The sequence below is a fragment of the Macaca thibetana genome, chromosome 1, assembly GCF_024542745.1.
Source record: "Macaca thibetana thibetana isolate TM-01 chromosome 1, ASM2454274v1, whole genome shotgun sequence".
Lineage (NCBI taxonomy): Eukaryota > Metazoa > Chordata > Mammalia > Primates > Cercopithecidae > Macaca > Macaca thibetana.
This window is the reverse complement of record NC_065578.1, coordinates 114,098,127-114,121,244: the sequence shown is the minus strand read 5'-3', so window position 1 is coordinate 114,121,244 and position 23,118 is coordinate 114,098,127. Positions and strand designations below refer to the sequence as shown.

General features: G+C 39.6%; 2 protein-coding genes across 2 annotated transcripts in view; both read left to right on the top strand.

Moving 5' to 3' along the window:
- The window catches only part of SIKE1 (suppressor of IKBKE 1), a 278,198-nt gene extending 255,444 nt beyond the window's left edge, over positions 1-22,754 (top strand). The window contains exons 2-6 of the mRNA XM_050748331.1: positions 12,700-12,928; positions 13,162-13,267; positions 14,092-14,234; positions 16,913-17,026; positions 18,981-22,754. Coding sequence (XP_050604288.1) covers positions 12,770-12,928; positions 13,162-13,267; positions 14,092-14,234; positions 16,913-17,026; positions 18,981-19,082 — 624 coding nt within the window. The 5' untranslated portion in view covers positions 12,700-12,769 and the 3' untranslated portion in view covers positions 19,083-22,754. The remainder of the gene's footprint in view (positions 1-12,699; positions 12,929-13,161; positions 13,268-14,091; positions 14,235-16,912; positions 17,027-18,980) is intronic.
- The window catches only part of CSDE1 (cold shock domain containing E1), a 172,430-nt gene that overhangs the window by 96,075 nt on the left and 53,237 nt on the right, over positions 1-23,118 (top strand). The window lies entirely within an intron of this gene.

Genomic DNA, 23,118 nt, shown 5'->3' with positions numbered 1-23,118 from the left:
CAATGAAAATAGCTGAATCTTCTGAGTTAACAGCAAAAGGCATTTAACTTTAAGGTTCTTACTTAACTGTTCACCTGCTATTCTGACTTTAAAAATGATTAACTGGGAAATAACTTTAAATAATAATTAGTTTTGTATAATGTCTCGGTTTTCAGAAGTAATCTAGAGAAACTGTTAAAATGAAAATGAGTACATGTAAGTAAGATAAATGCTTATAAGTGGATTTTATGTATAATTTAAAATTTTTTAATTATTTTGAATTAGGTAATAAATTCTCATTAAATGTCTGGGTAATTTCCAAGAATGAAAAGGAACGAACAGCTGGGCATGGTGGCTCACGCCTGTAATCCCAGCACTTTTGGAGGCCAAGGCAAGTGGATCACCTGAAGTCAGAACCTTTAAGAAAAGGTTATGATGTAGAAAAACATATTTTTAAAATTGCGGAATGATTTCATCTATAAAATGCTAACATCCATCAGACAGTTCAGGGTTTTCTGCACTAAAATTTAAGGTTTCAAAGGATAAGTATTCTAGCTGATATATACTTCTGCAAGTTGTGTTCTTATTGAAAATAAATTGTGTCATTTGGAGGTTATTTGAAAGTTATTTATTGAAGAAGGTTAAAAAATCAGTAAGTAGGGGAGCGAGATGTGAAAAAAGTTATGGCATATTTTTGGTAAGGAATGCTATAAAGAAAAAAGAATAATTTTGTATGAAAAAGGATCTTGTATGGTAAACTTTTGTCCTAAGGCAAAATGACTGATTATTTAAGAAAGGGTACAAATTAGGAACCCCAAGCATGTCATAGTTATGTGTAAGTTATGACAAGGTTAGTGAAGGAGAATTTATCAAAGGAATTTTGTATGTGATTAAGTTAGCTATAATTTAAAAGAAAGTGTTTACATAGTCTTTCTAAAGAATGATCCCCAGCTGCGCATGGTGGCTCGTGCCTGTAATCCCAGCACTTTGGGAGGTCGAGGCGGGCAGATCACAAGGTCAGGAGATCAAGACCATCCTGGCTAACACGGTGAAGCCCTGTCTCTACTAAAAATACAAAAAATATTAGCCGGGTGTGGTGGCGGGCGCCTGTAGTCCCAGCTACTCGGGAGGCTGAGGCAGGAGAATGGCATGAACCCGGGAGGCGGAGCTTGCAGTGAGCTGAGATGCACCTGCACTCCAGCCTGGGCAACAGAGCAAGACTCCTTCTCAAAAAAAAAAAAAAGAATGATCTCCGGAGATTGGCAAGACAGTCAAATAGGAATAGCTACAGTCTGCAGCTCCCAGCAGGACCAACACAGAAGGTGGGTGATTTCTGCATTTCCAACTGAGGTATCCTGTTCATCTCACTGGGACTGGTTAGGCAGTGGAGACAGCCCACAGAAGGTGAGCAAAGGTAGGGTGGGGCGTCACCCCACCCAGGAAGTGCAAGCCGGGGGCCTCCCTCCCCGAGCCATGGGAAGCCGTGAGGGACTGTGCTATCCGGCTCAGATACTACGCTTTTCCCATGATTTTTGCAATCCAATCCGCAGACCAGGAGATTCCCTTGTGTGCCTACACCACCAGGTCCCTGGGTTTCAAGCACACAACTGGATGGCTATTTGGGCAGACACCGAGTTAGCTGCAGGAGTTTTGTTTTGTTTTGTTTTGTTTTTTCTTACCCCAGTGGTGCCTGGAACCCCAGCGAGACAGAACCATTCACTCACCTGGAAAGGGGGCTGAAGCCAGGAAGTCAAATGGTCTCTCTCAGCGGGTCCCACTCCCACAGAGCCCAGCAAGCTAAGAACCACTGGCTTGAAATTCTCACTGCCAGGCCAGCAGTTTGATGTCAACCTGGGATGATCAAGCTTGGTGTGGGGAGGGGCGTCCACCATTACTGAGGCTTGAGTAGGTGGTTTTCCCCTGACAGTGCTAAGGAGGCCAGGAAGTTCAGATTGGGCGGAACACACCACAGCATGGCAAAGCAGCTGTGGCCAGACTGCTTCTCTAGATTGCTCCTCGCTGGGCAGGTAATCTCTGAAAGAAGGGCAGCAGCCCCATCAGGGGCTTATAGATAAAACTCCCATCTGCCTGGGACAGAGCACCTGGGGGAAGGGGAGGCTGTGGGCACAGCTTCAGCAGACTTACACATTCCTGCCTGCCAGCTCTGAAGAGTGCAGCAGATCCTGACAAGGAGCATTCTCCCAGCACAGCACTTGAGCTCTGCTGAGGGACAGACTGCCTCCTCAAGTGGGTCCCTGATCACCGTGCCTCCTGACTGGGAGAGATTTCCCAACAAGGGTTGACAGACACCTCATACAGGAGAGATCCAGCTGGCATCAGGCCGGTGCCCCTCTGGGATGAAGCTGCCAGAAGAAGGAGAGGCAGCAACCTTTGCTGTTCTGCAGCCTCCGCTGGTGATACCCAGGCAAACAGGGTCTGGAGTGGACCTCCAGCAAACTGCAGCAGACCTGCAGAAGAGGGTCCTATTAGTAGAAAAACTAACAAACAGAAAGCAACAACATCAACATCAACAAAAGAACCTCCACACAAATACCCCATCCAAAGGTCATCAGCCTCAAAGATCAAAGGTAGATAAATCCACGGAGATGAGGAAAAACCAGCGCAAAAATGCTAAAAATTCCAAAAACCAGAATGCCTCTTCTCCTCCAAATGATTGCAACTCCTCTCCAGCAAGGGCGCAAAACTGGATGAAGAATGAGTTTGATGAATTGACAGAAGTAAGCTTCAGAAGGTGAGTAATAACTAACTCCTCTGAGCTAAAGAAGCATATTCTAATCCAATGCAAGGAAACTCAGAACCTTGATAAAAGGTTACAGAAACTGCTAACTAGAATGACCAGTTTAGAGAAGAACATAAATGACCTGATGGAGCTGAAAAATACAGCACAAGAACTTCGTGAAGCATACACAAGTATCAATAGTCGAATCAATCAAGCAGAAGAAAGGATATCAGAGATTTAAGATCAACTACTGAAATAAGGCTTGAAGACAAGATTAGAAAAAAAAAATGAAAAGGAACGAACAGCTGGGCATGGTGGCTCACGCCTGTAATCCCAGCACTTTTGGAGGCCAAGGCAGGCGGATCACCTGAGGTCGGGAATTTGAGACCAGCCTGACCAATATGGAGAAACCTTGTCTCTACTGAAAATACAAAAATTAGCTGGGTGTGGTGGCACATGCCTGTAATCCCAGCTACTCAGGAGGCTGAGGCAGGAGAATCACTTAAACCCAGGAGGCGGCGGTTGCGGTGAGCTGAGATCATGCCATTGCACTCCAGCTTGGGCAACAAGAGTGAAACTCCATCCAAAAAAAAGAAAGAAAAGGAACAAAAAAAGCCTCCAAGAAATATGGGACTAGGTGAAAACACCAAACCTACGATTGATTGGGGTACCTGAAAGTGATGGGGAGAATAAAGCCAAGTTGCAAAACACACTTCAGGATATTATCCAGGAGAACCTCTCCAACCTAGCAAGACAGGTCAACATGCTGATTCAGGAAATACAGAGAACATCACTGAGATACTCCTTGAGAAGAGCAACCCAAAGACACATAATCATCAGATTCTCCAAGGTTGAAATAAAGGAAAAAATGTTAAGAGCAGCCAGAAAGAAAGGTCAGGTTACCTACAAAGGGAAGCCAATCAGACTAATAGCAGATCTCTCTGCAGAAACCCGACAAGCCAGAAGAGAGTGAAGACCAGTATTCAACATTCTTTTTTTTTTTTTTTTTTTTTGAGACGGAGTCTCGCTCTGTCACCCAGGCTGGAGTGCAGTGGCCGGATCTCAGCTCACTGCAAGCTCCGCCTCCCGGGTTCACGCCATTCTCCGGCCTCAGCCTCCCAAGTAGCTGGGACTACAGGCGCCCACCACCTCGCCCGGCTAGTTTTTTGTATTTCTTAGTAGAGACGGGGTTTCACCGTGTTAGCCAGGATGGTCTCGATCTCCTGACCTCGTGATCCACCCGTCTCGGCCTCCCAAAGTGCTGGGATTACAGGCTTGAGCCACCGCGCCCGGCCTCAACATTCTTAAAGAAAATAATTTTCAACCCAGAATTTCATATGCAGCCAAACTAAGCTTCATAAGTGAACGAGAAATAAAATCCTTTACAGACAAGCAAATGCTGAGGGATTTTGCCACCATCAGGCCTGCCTTACAAGAGCTCCTGAAGGAAGCACTAAATATGGAAAGGAAAAACTGGTACCAGCCACTGCAAAAACATACCAAAACATAAAGACCAACAACACTGTGAAGAAACTACATCAACTAATGTGCAAAATAACCAGCTAGCATCATGATTACAGGATCAAATTCACACATAAAAACATTAACCTTTAATGTAAATGGGCTAAATGCCCCAATTAAAAGACACAGACTGGCAAATTGGATAAAGAGTCAGGACCTATCTGTGCTGTATTCAGAAGACCCATCCCACTGGCAAAGACACACATAGGCTCAAAATAAAGGGACGGAGGAATATTTACCAAGCAAATGGAAAGCAAACAAAACAAAACAAAACAAAACAAAAAAAGCAGGGGTTGCAATCCTAGTCTCTGATAAAACAGACTTTAAACCAACAAAGATCAAAAAGACAAAGAAGGGCATTAAATGATGGTAAAGGGATCAACGCAACAAGAGCTAACTATCCTAAATATATATGCACCCAATACAAGAACACCCAGATTCATAAAAACAAGTTCCTAAAGACCTACAAAAATACTTAGACTCCCACACAATAATAGTGGGAGATTTTAACATCGCACTGTCAGTATTAGATCAATGACACAGAAAATTAACAAATATATTCAGGACTTGAACTCAACTCTAGACCAAGCGGACCTAATAAACATCTACAGAACTCTCCACCTATCCCAAAGCAACAGAATATACATTCTTCTCAGCACCACGTAGCACTTATTCTAAAATCGACCACATAATTGGGAGTAAAACACTCCTCAGCAAATGCAAAAGAATGGAAATCATAACAAACAGACTCTCAGACCACAGTGCAATCAAACTAGAATTCAGAATTAAGAAACTCACTCAAAACTGCACAACTACATGGAAATTGAACAACCTGCTCCTGAATGACTACTGGGTAAATAATGAAATTAAGGCAGAAATAAGTTCTTTGAAACCAAGGAGAATAAAGAGACAACAAAGCAGAATCTCTGGGACATAGCTAAAGCAGTGTTAAGAGGGAAATTTATAGCGCTAAATGCCCATGTCAAAAAACAGAAAAGATCTAAAATTGACACCCTAACATCACAAGTAAAAGAACTAGAGAAGCAAAAGCAAACAAATTCAAAAACTAGAAAAAGACAAGAAATAACTAAGATCAGAGCAAAAAAGGAGATACACACACACACACACACCCCAACCTTCAAAAAGTCAATGAATCCAAGAGCAGTTTTTTCGAAAAGATTAACAAAATAGATAGATGGCTGGCAAGACTAATAAAGAAGAAAAGAGAGAAGAATCAAATAGATGCAATAAAAAATGATAAAGGGGATATCACCACTGATCCCACAAAAATACCAACTACCAGGCTGTGCATGATGGCTTACGACTGTAATCCCAGCACTTTGGGAGGACGAGGTGGGTGAATCACGAGGTCAGGAGTTCGAGACCAGCCTGGCCAAGATGGTGAAACCCCATCTCTACTAAAAATACAAAAATTAGCCGGGCGTGGTGGTGCACGCCTGTAGTCCCAGCTACTTGGGAGGCTAAGGCAGGAGAATTGCTTGAACCCGGGAGGCGGAGGTTGCAGTGAGCTGAGATCATGCCATTGCACTCCAGCCTGGGTGACAAGAGCAAAATTCCATCTTAAAAAAATATATACAAACTACCATCGGAGAATACTATAAACACCTCTACACACATAAACTAGAAAATCTAGAAGAAATAGATAAATTGCTGGACACATACAACCTCCCAAGACTAAACCAGGAAGAAGTCAAATCCCTACATAGACCAATAACAAGTTCTGAAATTGAGGCAGTAATTAATAGCCTACCAACCAAAAAAGTCGAGGACCAAATGGATTCACAGCCGAATTATACCAGAGGTACAAAGAGGAGCTGGTACCATTTCTTCTGAAACTGTTTCAAACAATAGAAAAAGAAGGACTCATCCCTAACTCATTTTATGAGGCCAGCATCATCCTGATACCAAAACTTGGCTGAGACACAACACAAAAAAAGAAAATTTCAGGCCAATATTCCTGATGAACATCGATGTGATAATCCTCAATAAAATACTGGCAAACTGAATCCAGCAGCACATCAAAAAGCTTATCCACCACGACCAAGTCAGCTTCATGCCTGGGATGCAAGGCTGGTTCAACATACCCAAATCAATAAACATAATCCATTTCATAAACAGAACCATGTAAAAACCACATGATTATCTCAATAGATGCAGAAAACACCTTTGATGAAATTCAACATCCCTTCATGCTAAAAATTCTCAATAAACTAGGTATTGATGGAACGTATCTCAAAATAATAAGAGCTATTTATGACAAACCCATACCCAATATCACACTGAATGAGCAAATGCTGGAAGCATTCCCCTTGAAAACCGACACAAGACAAGGATGCCCTCTCTCACCACTCCTATTCAACATAGTACTGGAAGTTCTGGCCAGGGCAATCAGGCAAAAGAAAGAATAAAGGGTATTCAAATAGGAAGACAGGAAGTCAAATTGTCTCTGTCTGCAAAAGACATGATTGTATATCTAGAAAACCCTCTCGTCTAAGCTCAAAAACTCCTTAAGCTTATAAACAACTTCAGCAAAGTCTCAGGATACAAAATTAATGTGCAAAAATCATAAGCATTCCTATACACCAAAAATAGACAAGCAGAGACCCAAATCATGAGTGAACTCCCATTCACAATTGCTACAAAGAGAATAAAATACCTAGGAATACAACTTACAAGGGATGTGAAGGACCTCTTCAAGGAGAACTATAAACCAATGCTCAAGGAAATAAGGGAGGACACAAACAAATGGGAAAAAAAATTCCATGCTTATGGATAGGAAAAATCAGTATCATGAAAATGGCCATACTCTCCAAAGTAATTTATAGATTCAATGCTATTCCCATCAAGCTACCATTGACTTTCTTCACAGAACTAGAAAAAACTACTTTAGATTTCATATGGAACCAAAAACGAGCCCATATAGCCAAGACAATCCTAAGCAAAAGAACAAAGCTGGAGGCATCACGCTACCTGACCTCAAACTATACTACAAGGCTACAGTAACCAAAACAGCATGGTACCGATACCAACACAGATATATAGACCAATGGAACAGAACAGAGGCCTCAGAAATAACACCACACAACTACAACCATCTGATCTTTGGCAAACCTGACAAAAACAAGCAATGGGGAAAGGATTCCCTATTTAATAAATGGTGTTGGGAAAACTGGCTAACCATATGCAGAAAACAGAAACTGGGCCCCTTCCTCATGCCTTAAACAAAAATTAACTCAAGATAGGTTAAAGACTGAAACATAACACCCAAAACCATAAAAACCCTAGAAGAAAACCTAGGCAATATCATTCAGGACATAGGCATGCGCGATGACTTCATGACTAAAACACCAAAAGCAATTTCAACCAAAGTCAAAATTGGCAAATGGGATCTAATTAAATTAAAGAGCTTCTGCTCAGCAAAAGACACTATCAGAATGAACAGGCAACCTACAGAATAGGAGAAAAATTTTGCAATATATCCAGCTGACAAAGGGCTAATCTCCAGAATCTAAAATGAACTTAAACAAATTTACAAGAAAAAAAGAAAAAGAAAAAACCCCATCAAAAAGTGGGCAAAGGATATGAACAGACACTTCTCAAAAGAAGACATTTATACCTGGTGCAGTGGCTCACGCCTGTAATCCCAGCACTTTGGGAGGCTGAGGTGGGCAGATCATGAGGTCAGGAGATCGAGACCATCCTGGCTAACACCATGAAACCCGGTCTCTACTAAAAATACAAAAAAAAAAAAATTAGCCGGGCATGGTGGTGGGCGCCTGTAGTCCCAGCTACTCTGGAGGCTGAGGGAGGAGAATGGTGTGAACCCAGGAGGCAGAGCTTGCAGTGAGCCGAGATCTCACCACTGCTCTCCAACCTGGGGGAGAGTGCGAGACTCCATCTCAAAAAAAAAAAAAAAAAGAAAAAGAAAAGAAAAGAAAAGAAGACATTTATGGGGCCAACAAACATTAAAAAAAAAAAAAAAAAAGCCTCATCACCACTGGTCATTAGAAAAATGCAAATCAAAACCACAAGGAGATACCATCTCATGCCAGTTAGAATGGCAATCATTAAAAAGTCAGGAAACAACAGATGCTGGCGAGGATGTGAAGAAATAGGAACGCTTTTACACTGTTGGTGGGAGTGTAAATTAGTTCAGCCATTGTGTAAGACAGTGTGGTGATTCCTCAAGGATCTAGAACCAGAAATTGCATTTGACCCAGCAATCCCATTACTGGGTATATACCCAAAGGATTATAAATCATTCTACTATAAAGACACATGCACATGTATGTTTATTGCAGCACTATTTACAATAGCAAATATTTGGAACCAACCCACATGCCCATCAGTGACAGACTGGATAAAGAAAATGTGGCACATATACACTATGGAATACTATGGAGCCATAAAAAAGAATGACTTCACCTGGACAAAGTGGCTCATGCCTATGATCCCCAGGACTTTGGGAGGCTGAGGCAGGCAGATCACCTGAGGTTGGGAGTTTGAGACCAGTCTGACCAACATGGAGAAACCCTGTCTCTATTAAAAATACAAATGCCTGTAATCCTAACTACCTGGGAGGCTGAGGCAGGAGAATCGCTTGAACCTAGGAGGCAGAGGTTGCAGTAAGCTGAGATTGCACCATTGCACTCCAGCCTGGGCAACAAGAGTGAAACTCTTGTCTCCAAAAAAAAAAAAAAGAAGAATGAGTTCATGTCCTTTGCAGGGACATGGATGAAGCTAGAAACCATCATCCTCAGCAAACTAACACAAGAACAGAAAACCGAACACCAAATGTTCTCACTCATAAGTGGGAGTTGAACAATAAGAATGCATGGACACAGGGAGGGGAACATCTCACACTGGGGCCTGTCGGCAGGTGGTGGGCAGGGGGAGGGACAGCATTAGGACAAATACCCAATGCATGTGGGGCTTAAAACCTAGATGATGGGTTCATAGGTGCAGCAAACCACCATGGCACATGTATACCTATGTAACAAACCTACATGTTCTGCACATGTATCCCAGAACTTAAAGTAAAATAAAAGTAAAAATAATGAATGATTCCCTAGGTTTAAATAAGGTTTTCCTAAGGTATTGGTTTACTCTTAATGAAATTAAAGGAACTTTTGCTTTTTAATTCTATCACCTATTTCTTTTCAAAACTTCTCAGATTCATATCTTAGACGTTCAACTTTTGTTGTGCCTGCTGTTTTCAGCTTTTTCCTCCCTTTGAAAAGGACTCTTCAACTTTTTCCATCAGCTCCTCTAATTTTTTCCTCTGATTCCAACTGTTGGGGCCTGATGCTGAAATGTTTTATCTTAGAATTCTATAAAAGCATTGTTTTCCTCCAATATAACTTGATTCTGTACTCTTGGCTTTTCTTGATAAGTGTGATTTTCATTGTAATCAGAAAACTTCTGACACAATTGCTCAGAGTGGTGTATTCCTTTGCTGTACTCATAATCGTGAATACGCTCTTCTTGTGTCTGATTAAATTCAAGCACTTTTTTCAAGTCTGACTTTCAGGTTATCTACATGGTCTTCCCATAAGGAGAAGCAGTCACACAGCAGAAGGGGTTTTTTGCCTGTGTAGTAACTTGCTTAAGAAACAAGATTTTTATGTTTTATCAAGATAATTCCCATGCTCTCTTTAACTGGTTTTTAATTGCCTAGAAAAACTGAGAGTTAAAAGGGTTCGGGTTTTTATGTGCAGGTAACCTTCTGAATTGCCTTTAAAGTCTTTAATTATCAGTTTGGTTAAATGAGTAACCATTTAACCAAATTTATTAATAAAAATAAATACATTATTTTTACAATGAATATTATCCTGTTTTGATCAAATGTTTTGAGACTTTTGAAATCTTTGACAGATGTCCTCAAAATCAAAATCATAAATTAAGTCTCTGACTTATTGCTAGGGTTTATCAAAGCTATAAAAGTTACTCACTGCAAGGTTGTAAAATCTTTTTACAGCTTTCAGTCAGGTCATAGACTCCAGTATCACAACTCCAGCTCCTTGAAAAGGTCCTTATCAGGTGATATTAACTAATCCTTGTGCTTTCAAGTTACAGGGCTTTACACATATCTCATCCAAAGAAGGCACCAACTCCTGCCAGTATCTGACACTAAACTGCAGTTAACCAAAGCCTCATCTTTAGACTCAGGCAAAGGCGACAAAGTAAACTGCTTTCATGAGACACAGGGACAGTCTTGTGTTCAAAAATATTAAGATTCACTTAACAATTTTGCCTCTATCTGAACTAATGTAATGTATTCTGTGCCTTGATAGTAAATAATTTAAGTGTTTAGCTCCGTATGAACTTTCTTTCCTGTTACTCTCAAAACTAGGCAAGGTTTATGACCTTTGTGTTTGAAAAGTTGTTAATTCTTTCTGTTTTGTTTTACCTACAATAGTTGAAACTCTTCAATCCCCTCAGGCCTAGAGACTATAACATAATGTTGTAAGGGCCAGTATTGAGGGCTAAAATCAGTTCAGACCCTACAAATCAAGGATGACACACAGATGCCAAAACAGCTGAACAAAATGCTTGCATTTCTTTTTTTTTTTTTTTTTTTTTTCCGAGACGGAGTCTCGCTTTGTCGCCCAGGCTGGAGTGCAGTGGCCAGATCTCAGCTCACTGCAAGCTCCGCCTCCCGGGTTTACGCCATTCTCCTGCCTCAGCCTCCCGAGTAGCTGGGACTACAGGCGCCCACCACCTCGCCCAGCTAGTTTTTTGTATTTTTAGTAGAGATAGGGTTTCACCATATTAGCCAGGATGGTCTCGATCTCCTGACCTCGTGATCCGCCCGTCTCGGCCTCCCAAAGTGCTGGGATTACAGGCTTGAGCCACCGCGCCCGGCCAATGCTTGCATTTCATATAGCTAATTGCAGCAAGCCAAGATTACAGCAGCTCAATGCATAGAATTTATAGATAAGTCAATTTTGTAACCTTGCCTTTTGGTTTTTGGTTTTTGGCTCTTAACATTGCTTAAGAGGAGTTTTAAGGTTAATGAGTGCCTGCCCACCTCCTTCCCCATCTGGCCTAGAATGTTTAATTGGCTGTAACTCTTTTGACTCTAAGTCGGTTGGCCGCAGGAGTGACATGATGGACTCAGGGCAGGTAGCACACCACCCTGGCATTGATATGGGACAAAATTAAAGTTTGGACACTGATACTGTCTCTGGGATACGTTGACAAAAAAAAAAAAAAAAAAAAAGCGGAATGCTGTTTTGAAGGCATGAGTGTAGCCATTCCCCATCTGCGAGCGTTTGATTAGTAAAACTGCTTTCCTTTCACCATCAGTCACTTCTCATGATTTTGGCCTCTAGGCAACAAACAGCCAGACGTGAGCCAGTTGTAATAGCAGCATTATTTACAATAGCAAAGGCGGAAGCAACCCAACTGTCCAGCGGATGAATGGATAAACAAAACGTGGCATATACATATTATTCAGCCTTAAAAAGGAAGAACATTCTAACATATACTACTGTGTGGATGAAACTCGTGGACATTACGCTAAGTGAAAAAAGGCAGTTATATGAATATAAATGCTGTATGATTTCACTCACGTCAGGTACCCAGAATAGTCAGATTTGTAGAGACAAAGTAGAATGGTGGTTGCCAGGGGCTGGGGATAAGGAAGAATGAGGAGTTATTGTTTAAAGAGTGCAGAACTTCAGTACTGCAAGACGAAGGAGTTCTAGAAATGGATGCTGATGGTGGCTGTATAACCATATGAATATACTACTGAACTGTACACTTAAAAATGGCTGAGATATTAAATTTTATGTGCATTTTGACACAATTTTTTAAAACTTAAATGAAAGTAGGCCAGGCGCAGTGGTTCACACCAACACTTTGGGAGGCCGAGGCAGGCAGATCACTTGAGGTCAGGAGTTCAAAACCAGCCTGGCCAACATGTGAAACCCCGTTTCTACTAAAAATAGAAAAATTAGCCGGCATGGTGGTGCATGCCTGTAATCCCAGCTACTCGGGAGGCTGAGGCAGGAGAATCGCTTGAACCCGGGAGCCATAGGTTGCAGTGAGCCAAGATCGCGCCACTGCACTGCAGTCTGGGCGACAAGAGCAAGATACCAAGATACCGTCTCAAAAACGAAAAAAAAATAAATAAAAATTAAATGAAAATAAAAAGAAAATAACTGTGACTGAATAACAATCCACATCAATGAAAACCAGTGGGGAAAGGAGACCTTCCTTCTGCCCAGCTCATCATGGCCTGACCACCAGGCTGTGGCAACTGGAAACCAAGAGCGTGGTAAGGGCAGGTCTGGGGCTCCGCGTCAGGCAGGACTGCAAGGAAGCCACAGGTAAAAGCGGGTGAACCCGCAAAATAGGCTGCCACTGCGCAGGCGCCTCTTGCGTCTGCCAAGACACCTTTTAAACGTGCCCGGAAGTGACGCCAGTAATGCTGAGACAGACTCCCAGAAGATCTGAGCGAGTCGCGTAGCTGAGCCCGGCAGGGGCTGGGGTTGTGCTGCTGCTATGAGCTGCACCATCGAGAAGATCCTGACAGACGCCAAGACGCTTCTGGAGAGGCTGCGGGAGCACGATGCGGCTGCCGAGTCGCTGGTGGATCAGTCGGCAGCGCTGCACCGGCGGGTAGCCGCTATGCGGGAGGCGGGGACAGCGCTTCCGGACCAGGTCAGGCAGAGGGTAGGAGTCCAGTGCTCTCGGATTCTGGGCACTGAAGGGTGGAGAGCGAGGTAAAGTGGGAACTCGGCCTGAAATTTATTCCCGGTCTCAGAGGGCGGCGGTGAGACCTTTTTCCTGGGTCGGAGCTGAGAATCCTGCCCTAGAGCCCTGACTTCTGCCACTTGAGTTGCATCTGCCGCTGTTCTCTTTAAGGCATGCTTAGACTGTCTCTATTTGTCCAGTATCAAGAGGATGCATCCGATATGAAGGACATGTCCAAATACAAACCTCACATTCTGCTGTCTCAAGAGAACACACAGATTAGAGACTTGCAACAGGAAAACAGAGGTTAGTCAGGCCTTTTCATATCTGGTAATAGTTTAAAGTTACTGCAAAATTGCCCTAAACATTCACAAGGGTGTGCATCTATTTCCAGGTCAGTACTTTTAGTAGGAGAGTCCTCCTGTGCTGGCTCAGTAACAGTAAAGTTTGTTAGATTACCCATTTCAAGGTCATCTGACTGATTTTGTAGCAGCTTACCAAAGAGGGGCTATGTAGAGTTAGAATTATTGCATGGTTTATTTTTAAGCATCCCCAGATGTGTAACAAAAGAGTTCATATCCTCATGGACTTAAAATTTAATGTTTAAATATTAATATAAACACTGAAGGTAAGATTTAAGGTTTTGTTTATGTTCTTGTTTGTGCAAGGTGAAGCAGCAGAATTTTACTCTAAGGGTATATATTCTTAGGCTTGATTAGTACATTATTAATGACTGTAGTATTAATAGTTGTTTACCAGAGGGGTTTCACATATATCATTCTACTGTATTCTCATATCTTCATTTTTATCTATCACAATGCTGTTAAGAAATAGGCTCAGAGAAGCTAAATGATTTACTTATGAGTATTAACCAAGCAAGTTACAGAACTGAACTCAAATCCATGTCTTCTGATGACATATCCGTTGTTGTTACTGCAAGATTTTGCTTCTCTGCCTAGAAAGTTACCTTTAACATAGACTTTAACTGCTCAGTTTTGTGGACTGAAACATTGATTTACAACCTTGGATTCATATTATCTCTATAGTATTGCAAAATTCTAACTGTTAAGACTTTGGATTTGGGAACTCTCTCTCAGACATCACTGCCAAGTTATTTTATTTTTTGACAGAGCTGTGGATTTCCTTGGAGGAACACCAGGATGCTTTGGAGCTCATCATGAGCAAGTACCGGAAACAGATGTTACAGTTAATGGTTGCTAAAAAAGCTGTGGATGCTGAACCAGTCCTGAAAGCTCACCAGTCTCACTCTGCAGTAAGAAACTTCGAATAAATTTGAAATGAACCAAATTGAAATCTTGAGATTGTTTTAGATTGTGTGCTTGTTTTTTTGCTTTTTGAGACAGGGTCTGGCTCTGTCGACCAGGCTGTGGTGTAATGGCACGATCTCAGCTCACTGCAACCTCTGCCTTCTGGGGTCAAGCCATCCTCTCACCTCTGCCTCCTGAGCAGCTGGGACTACAGGTGCACACCACCATGCCCTGTTAATTTTTGTGGGGTTTTTTATTATTATTATTATTTTTTTTTTTTTTTGTAGAGATGAGGTTTCGCCATGTTGCCCAGGCTGGTCTGAAACTCCTGGGCTCAAGCGATCAACCCACGTTAGCCTTCCAAAGTGCTGGGATTATAGGCATGAGCCACTGTGACTGGCCATGTGTGCTTGTTTTTGAAGAAAAGTAAGCTTGTTTTCCTTTCATGTTTATCACATTTGTTGTTTATTTTGCCATGGCTTTGTAAAGATATGAATAGAAAGAAGGATAGTGGTTGCTCAGGTCCTTTTATTTGAATGGGACTAACGTTCCCCCTCCCTCACCAAGATCTCTTTTGAAAATGTTCATTAATTCTTAGCCCTCACACCAAACGTAATGTCAGTTAGTGTTGAAGGTGCCCAGTAAATACTTGGTTGGTTATTATACATTTCACTTAAGCTCCTTGGTTGTGAGGCACTTGAATTCACATTTTATTCCTAACATAGTACCTGACATATAGCAAGCAGTCAATAAACCTTTTATAAACTGAACCACATAGCATCGTACTATGTTATTAGGGGATAGAAGTATGGTTTTTAAAAAAAACAAACATGGCATAGTTTCTATGCTTTGATTGCTTATTATCTAATTTGGGAGACTCGGTAATTGTTCTTATGTTTGTAGGTGCTTCATGGTTGTCATTGTACATTCGTGTGTACTGTGTCATTTAATTCTAGATGTATAAGTTGGAGCCTACTACTTCTGTGAGATGTAGTGAAATATAAGCTTCATCTTAAATTACATTGAATGCATTTTACTGACTTAAAAGTTTTAGGAAACAGATATTTTAAATATTTGAATGGCTTTCAACTGGAAGAGAAAAATAGATTTTATTTATTCTCATATGGAGGAAAAAACCTGAACTTTGAAAGAGACAGTTTACTCAGATAGATAAACTTTCTAAGTGATATGTCCAAAGATAGAATAAGGCACCTTGGAATGTAGTAAGCTTCCTGCCAGTGAAAGTATTCAAATTTAAGTTAAACAGCCACTTAGAGGTAGTATCCAACATCCAATGGGTAGTTAAACTACAACTGATTTTTTTTTCCGTTTCAAATATTTTTATTGGAGGGTGGACCTATTGGGTGATTGATGCACTGGACATAGATAATTTTCAGAAATGAAAATAACATTGCTTGCATCAGATCAGATTTCACCCACAGAAATGACTAAGGCCTTATCAGAGTTGGCATTGGATGAAAACTTAATCCTTTATGGAAAGGGAATCATCTGGCCTTCTATTTCTGAAATAGACTAAAGATTACTCATTTATTCTCTGCAATTACAGCCATCAGATCCTTTGAAATCTTGGAAGGCGTGAGAAGATAACATGACTGTAACACAAATCCATATCGAAGAGCCCAGTATTTAAAAATTCCCCATGTTCACATACTGAAGGGTTACTTATGAGCTGATGCATATCACTGATAACCATAGGATTATCAACTTGATGTCTGGGCAAAGAGTGAAAACAGAAAATGCATTCTACTCTTCACTTCTTGGTTTTAAATATAAGAAACATTATATATTTGTTTAAAAACTGTATCCCTTAGTAATGGTATCAATAGAACATATACAACTGGAATGAGGATCCCCTTAAGGAGGCCTTCTTTTTTTTATTTAAGTTCTAGGGTACATGTGCAAAACGTGCAGGTTTGTTACATATGTATACATGTGCCATGATGGTGTGCTGCACCCATTAACTCGTCATTTACATTAGATATTCCTCCTAATGCTATCCTTCCCCACTCTCCCCACCCTACGACAGTCCCCAGTGTGTGATGTTCCCCACCCTGTGTCCAAGTGTTCTCATTGTTCATTTCCCACCTATGAGTGAGAATATGTGGTGTTTGGTTTTCTGTCCTTGCGATAGTTTTCTCAGAATGATGGTTTCCAGCTTCATCCATGTCCCTACAAAGGACATGAACTCATCCTTTTTTATGGCTGCATAGTATTCCATGGTGTATATGTGCCACATTTTCTTAATCTAGTCTATCATTGATGGATATTTGGGTTGGTTCCAAGTCATTGCTATTGTGAATAGTGCCGCAATAAACATACGTGTGCATGTGTCTTTATAGTAGCATGATTTATAATCCTTTGGGTATATATCCAGTAGTGGGATGGCTGGGTGAAATGGTATTTCTAGTTGTGGATCCTTGAGGAATCGCCACACTGTCTTGCACAATTGATTTTTTGGAAAAAAAAAAATTATCTGTGAATACCACAAGATCACTTTACTATGGCTTTATGTCTAAGGACTAAAATTATAGTGAAACTCCATTGTAACTTCTGTATCATAGATTAAATGAACTTTTAAAAATCATAATGCACACACTTTTATGTTCTTTATATATAGAGAACAGGTGACTTTTCCACCTTTGTTTCCTTAATATCTTCACAGGAAATTGAGAGTCAGATTGACAGAATCTGCGAAATGGGAGAAGTGATGAGGAGAGCAGTTCAGGTGGATGATGACCAGTTTTGTAAGATTCAGGAAAAATTAGCCCAATTAGAGGTAAGATTGTAGCTATTTTAGGTTCACAGTATTTCAGAGTTTTCGGAGTCTGGAAGATATGCCATCACTATCCCATCACTGTAATATATTAATGTTTTCTGTGTGCTCATGATTTAAAATTAAAACTCCTCCTTCATACTCTTTGATATCCTTTTGAAGAAAGGAAATATAGTAAACAGCAATCAGTGGAAATACCAACTATGTATTGGCAATAACTTGAGATATTATAATGGGAAGGTAGAGGGAGTAGAGGGGAGAAGTTATATGTGAGATAAAATCCTTCATCTGCCATAATAAGTGAAGTAGATAATGTCTAAAATTAATGATCAGGAAATAGCAGTATAAGCATATTATTTAGAATTACAGAATTAAATACCAAAAGAAATAGATAAAAGTGTTAAAAGTGGTTGCATTTGGGTTACAAAGCCAAAGAACTGCTTGTATAAGCCTTGTAGTCTTGATTTCTTAAAAGCTATGTTTAGGTCATATTTTGATTAAAATAGGAATATGTTACAAAAAAGGGTTTGGGGCATTAGTGTGCTCATAAAATTGTTAAGGATTTCAACTTTCGGAGGCTGAGGTGAGTGAATTGCTTGAGCCCAAGAGTTCAAGAGCAGCCTGGGCGATATGGCGGGGACCCTGTCTTTACAAAAAACATACAGAAAATTAGCCGGGTGTGGTGGTGTGCACCTATAATCCCAGGTACTCAGGGGCTGAGGTGGGAGGATCACCTGAACCCAGGAAGTCAAGACTGCAGTGAGCCATGATCATGCATGCCACTGCACTCCAACCTGAGCGACAGAATGAGATCCTGTCTGAAAAATTAAAAAAAAAAAAAAATGAAGCATTTCAGTAAATGGTTTGTGTGCTGCTTATTACAAGGTACTGTCCTGGGGCCTTTGAGAAATACCAGAGAGAAAAACACAGGTACCTGCCCAGAGTCTAGTGGAAGGGATAATCCTAGTATCATATGATATTAAATAGTATGTAAATGCTAGGAGACAGATACAAATACTGAAGATTCATCGACCACAGGCTCTAATCTCTTAGTTACTCTAGCTGGGACTTCCGCACATCTTGGTGAAGCTAAAAATGCTTTGGTTTACCAGAATTTTCTGCAGAGAATAAGGATGAAGAGCGGAAGCTACTCTCTCTAGAAATCAAAGGTAGTGACAGGTCCCAAGGAGGAATTAGGAGCTAGTGAAATGATAGCATGACCTTCTATTTATCCTCGATTTACCTCACTTATGGAAACAGCCCTAAGGAAATGTGGGACAAATTCTACCTTAATACTTCAAGTAGAAAAAACATGACCACTAGATTCAGACCCCAGTAATACCACATCCAAGTTGTCTGAATTTGGACAACTTTTAGGAATTTTGTGAGCCAGAGCATCCTCATGAAATACATGGATGTAGGCAATGATACCTACCCTACAGATTATTGTGAGATAGCATATACAGGGCACCCAAGTAGTACCCAGCTACATGCTCAATAAGTAATTTCTTTCCCCCTTTCCTTCCATTTCTCTGGAACTATAAGATATCCAGGAGAGGAGATTAATCAGAGTGAAACGATTATTAGGAATTTTTTAAATAAAAGAAATAATAGTAAAACTGTGGGAACCATGAAGAATAAAACATAGTGAATTCCTCAAATGGAGAGGGACCCTGTTTTTTGTTTCTCCTTTGTAATTGTAACACTTGGTATATAGAAATTACTCAGTAAATTACTACTACAAAAGAGTATCATTGCCTACATCCTACATGTAAATGTTTGTTAAATGAATAAATTAGTAGTAGTTAAGGAAATTCTCAACTAGTGGGTTTTTTGTTTCCTTAAAATTTTTTAAATTAAAAATAATGTTTTCTGCTCCTGGCTCAAAATAATGTGTTGTTGTAATGCAGCTTGACAGTAAATATACCAGAAATAAACATGCCTTTTTTTTTTCCAGCTTGAAAATAAGGAACTTCGAGAATTATTGTCCATTAGCAGTGAGTCTCTTCAAGCCAGAAAGGAAAACTCAATGGACACTGCTTCCCAAGCCATCAAATAACTGAACTCTGAATGATGGCTGGAGATTGTCTATCAAGGAAGGAAGTTACTATCTTCCCATTCAAGTACTGTCCATTAAGTGTCTTGCCTCAGATTTGATTTAATCTTAATTAAAGGTATCAGGTGGCAATTTAGAATTCCAGTCAATAATGGCTGTCCACGGTTCTCAGATGTGTTAATATGAATACATGCTGAATTTCACCATTCCTTTCTCAAAGAGACTACTTTTAATTTTCATTTCTGGGACTTTGATTTATATAAACTATGTTTTCAGTTCATTGTTATTTTTCACATCTTTGAAACTTTGAGCATTTTTTTATAAGCCAGCAATTTTATTTTATATAGCATTGTAAAATACACTTCTAGGAAATTTTAGGAAAGATTTAACTTTTTAAATCTATTTGGCATAAACCCTGATTTTTTTTTTTCCATTTGACAAAATAATACAATTCCACAGAACTAGATCAGCAGATTCTCTGATTTGTAATGTCATTCACCTGTGAAGTTTTAAGTCTCTCTGGTGCTAAGAATTGGCACTTTATAGCCTGGTGCCTTTACTTTTAATTTGAGAGAACCTACTGCTAGTCCCAGGAAACGTACTTGGAAATAAGTCAGCTATTTTTTTCCCCAGTGATACTATAGTTGTCGTATTGTTCAAAGTTCATACTGTTCAAAGCTGAGGAGCTTGTCCTGTGTATGCGCATGCACACATGTGCACTTAGTTCAAATACTAAAAGTAGCTTTTATTAAATATAATCAGCCAAAAAAACACAAAAAATCAAAAAACCAAATATAAGTAGTCAGTTTTTCAATGTTATCGTATTAGTTCTATATTCTATTTTAATTTTTATACAATTTCCATTTTATAATCAAGAACCATCACTTACTTGGATTGGATATCTTTCAGTCCTAGCACTAATAGGTAGTTGGCTTGCTTTTTTTTTTTTTTTTTTTTTTTTACATAGAAGCAGTTGTGTTTTTTGTTTTTTTTTTTTTTTTGTCTTTTTTCTTTTTTTTTTAAGCTATATAAAAAGGTGAGGAAGCAGTTTTGTTACCTAATGAAAATTATTACACTCATAATGCTGTGTAGGCAACATTGAGATTCAAATGCCCAGTGGTCAACTGGGTTCACTCATCAACTCATTCCCATCTCAGTTTACTCACATTTCAAATTTATAAATTCTTCGTGTTATACTATTCTATTTAGATTTGCCCAGAATTAATTGAAATAATGCTAAACCTGTCAATAGTTTCCAGTAACATTAAGCACCATACTGCATGGGAGAGACACAGTATTAAAAAGAGTTGTTAGTGCTTTATGTGATATATTTCTTTTGTAATGCTATAAAGAACTACAGTTAAAACAAAATCTTTCAAAGATGTCCTAAAAGCATCTGATCCCAGTAATAACTAATGGATGTCATCTAGAGCAGTGGGTGTTAATGAATAGGTATATGTCATTTAAGAATTTTTCAAATTTCTGTTCGATATCCTGCATAGAATTTGACAAAAAAACACCTCCAAGTGTGAGCATTTTTTATTTCATTTCCCAAGAGTAAGTAAGGAAACTGTTAGCCCAGCCATCTGCCTTGAAGTATACCTTAAGTGACCCATAAATCCATTCAAGAGGCAGGTACTCTATGCCATTTGGCAGCTATGGCCAAACTTACCATGGCCAGATTTCAGCGAAAATGATGAAGTAATCAAATTAAGGTATAATATGGTGTCCCTTTATCTGCTTTACGTTCCTTTAGAGCTGTTTATAAAGTTCTTTATATCTCAAGTGTCAGGATAAATCTATATATTAACTTTTCCCCCTGAGAAATTAAAAGCCTGAGGTACAAGTCTAAGAAGCTTTTAGTGCCCTACATAATATAAATTCTGGCTGGTGTTAATGCTATGAAGATAATGTGTAGTTAGAAAATTGAGTGGGGGAGGAATGCTTTTCATTTTAAGTGGATTTTAAAGTTTCTCTTTCAGTGGATGAAGAACTTGCCTGGTTTGCAAAAATCTTAGTTCAAAATTACATTTTCTAACAAAAACTGCATTTTGAGAAGATTAGCTGATTTTATTCAGTAATAAGTCAAATTAGGAAGTGCAGTGTTTTTTTACGTATATATATATATATATATAGCAACCTTGTCAAGTGGTCCTCACAAGAGTCATACATACTTTGTAATTAGCACAGTATATTCAGCAGTGTATAACTCTACAAATAGTACCTTATATTAGTGTAGTATTATATCCATATCTTATATATGATTCTTATATTAATACCTTATGCATAATTTGTTTCAAACATTAAAGGTCTATTTTAGTGTTCTTCAAAATGTGGTTCCCTGACCCACTGAAATAGAAATTTGGTGATGGAGTTCAAGAATTTATATTCTAATCATCCCAAAGAATTCCTGAAGACACTAATTTAAAAATGTCTAGTCTAGGCCCCATTGTGTAATAGTTAGCACTCTAAAAAATTAAAAAGAAAATAGTCTATGTGCCAACCACTTCATTAATACTTATGATTTTAAAAATGAAAAAGTCTGGTACAGGAGACAAGTATATATATAATTATAATGCAGTGTGATAAATCCATTATGTAAGTATGTATAGGATACAGAAGAGGGACTTTAAACTTGAGAATTCAATAGAGATAATAAATGGGTAGGAGAGAAATAGAAAACTTTGGTGCCATAAAAGCAAAGTATGTATGGTATTGCCAATAATGGCTACCATCTATTGAGTGCTTTACTGTCTGTCAGGTACTATATTATATAATCTCCATTTTAACTGTACCTCATTTTGCAGATACTCAGGCACAAGGAGGTGGTTATTTGTCCAAACTGGAACCAAGATTCAAACCCAGACAGTCTTAAGCTCATTTTTAATCACTAACTAACTTGAGATGCCTAAATGCCAAATACTGCTGGGAGTTCAAGTGGTTCTTAATTAGCAAAATCTATTTTTATCAGTGCAAAAGAAACACCACAGCTCATATATTAGAAAGTATTATGACTTCAATAAATGGAGTCTTAACTAATGAGATATTATTATTTTCTAGAATGGCGTGGCTGAGAGTATGTGTGCATTCAACTGAAAGGAATAATGTATAATCAGTGACTCTTACTATATACAGGAAAAGGTGCAGTTCTGTCTTTCAGATCTGCCTCCTTACCATATTGGCTTTCATCCCTCATGCTGTTTTCTTGTGTTTGCTAGAAAGTTGTTGACTAGCCAAGTGTCATGCCCATGTTGAAGGCAAGGAAGAAAAAATGGAAATGGCCTGTGCCAGCTATATATATTCCCCTTTTATGAGGGAAAGCAAAGCTTTCCCAGAAATTCCAAATGGATTCCCCCTTGACTTACTTGCCTGACCAGTTAAATGGCCACTGGTACCTGCAAAGAAAGCAGGGTACATAGCTGTCCCAAATAAAATCAGTATTAGCAAGAAGAAAGAATATTGAGAAAGCAACTAACAGTGTCTGTGACTGTTACATGTCTGTGACTGTTAACATTGTCAAGTCCTTTCCCCTTGAATATAGTTTTGGAAGAATTAGCTGAAGAAGTATGTTGATATTGAATGGCCAAGAGAATGGGCTGTAGCAGACATCTGTCATTTCTCTTTTGGCTGCCCAATATCCTAAATCCTGTGTTTAGGGAATCCCTCACCTAATAAGGCAGAGCATTCCTCCCTCCTAAAGAATTTGAAAGTACCAGGTAAATGTTTTATCAGCCTGCTTTGCAGCTAAGGAAGAAACATCTGCCTTCAACTTTAAAGTTAGTGATACAAAGAAGCAGGGAACCATGCAGATTCCTTTGAAAATGGTGACTAACAACACTACTGCATTCATCTCCACAGAGGAGCAGCAAAAGTGGTTTAATGATAACCTCTAATTCTATTTTTTTTTTGGGGGGTGGGGGACAGTCTTCCTCTGTTACCCAGGCTGGAATGCAGTAGCACTATCTCAAGTCACTGCAACCTCCACCTCCTGGGTTCAAGCAATTCTCCTGCCTCAGCCTCCCAAGTGGCTGGGATTACA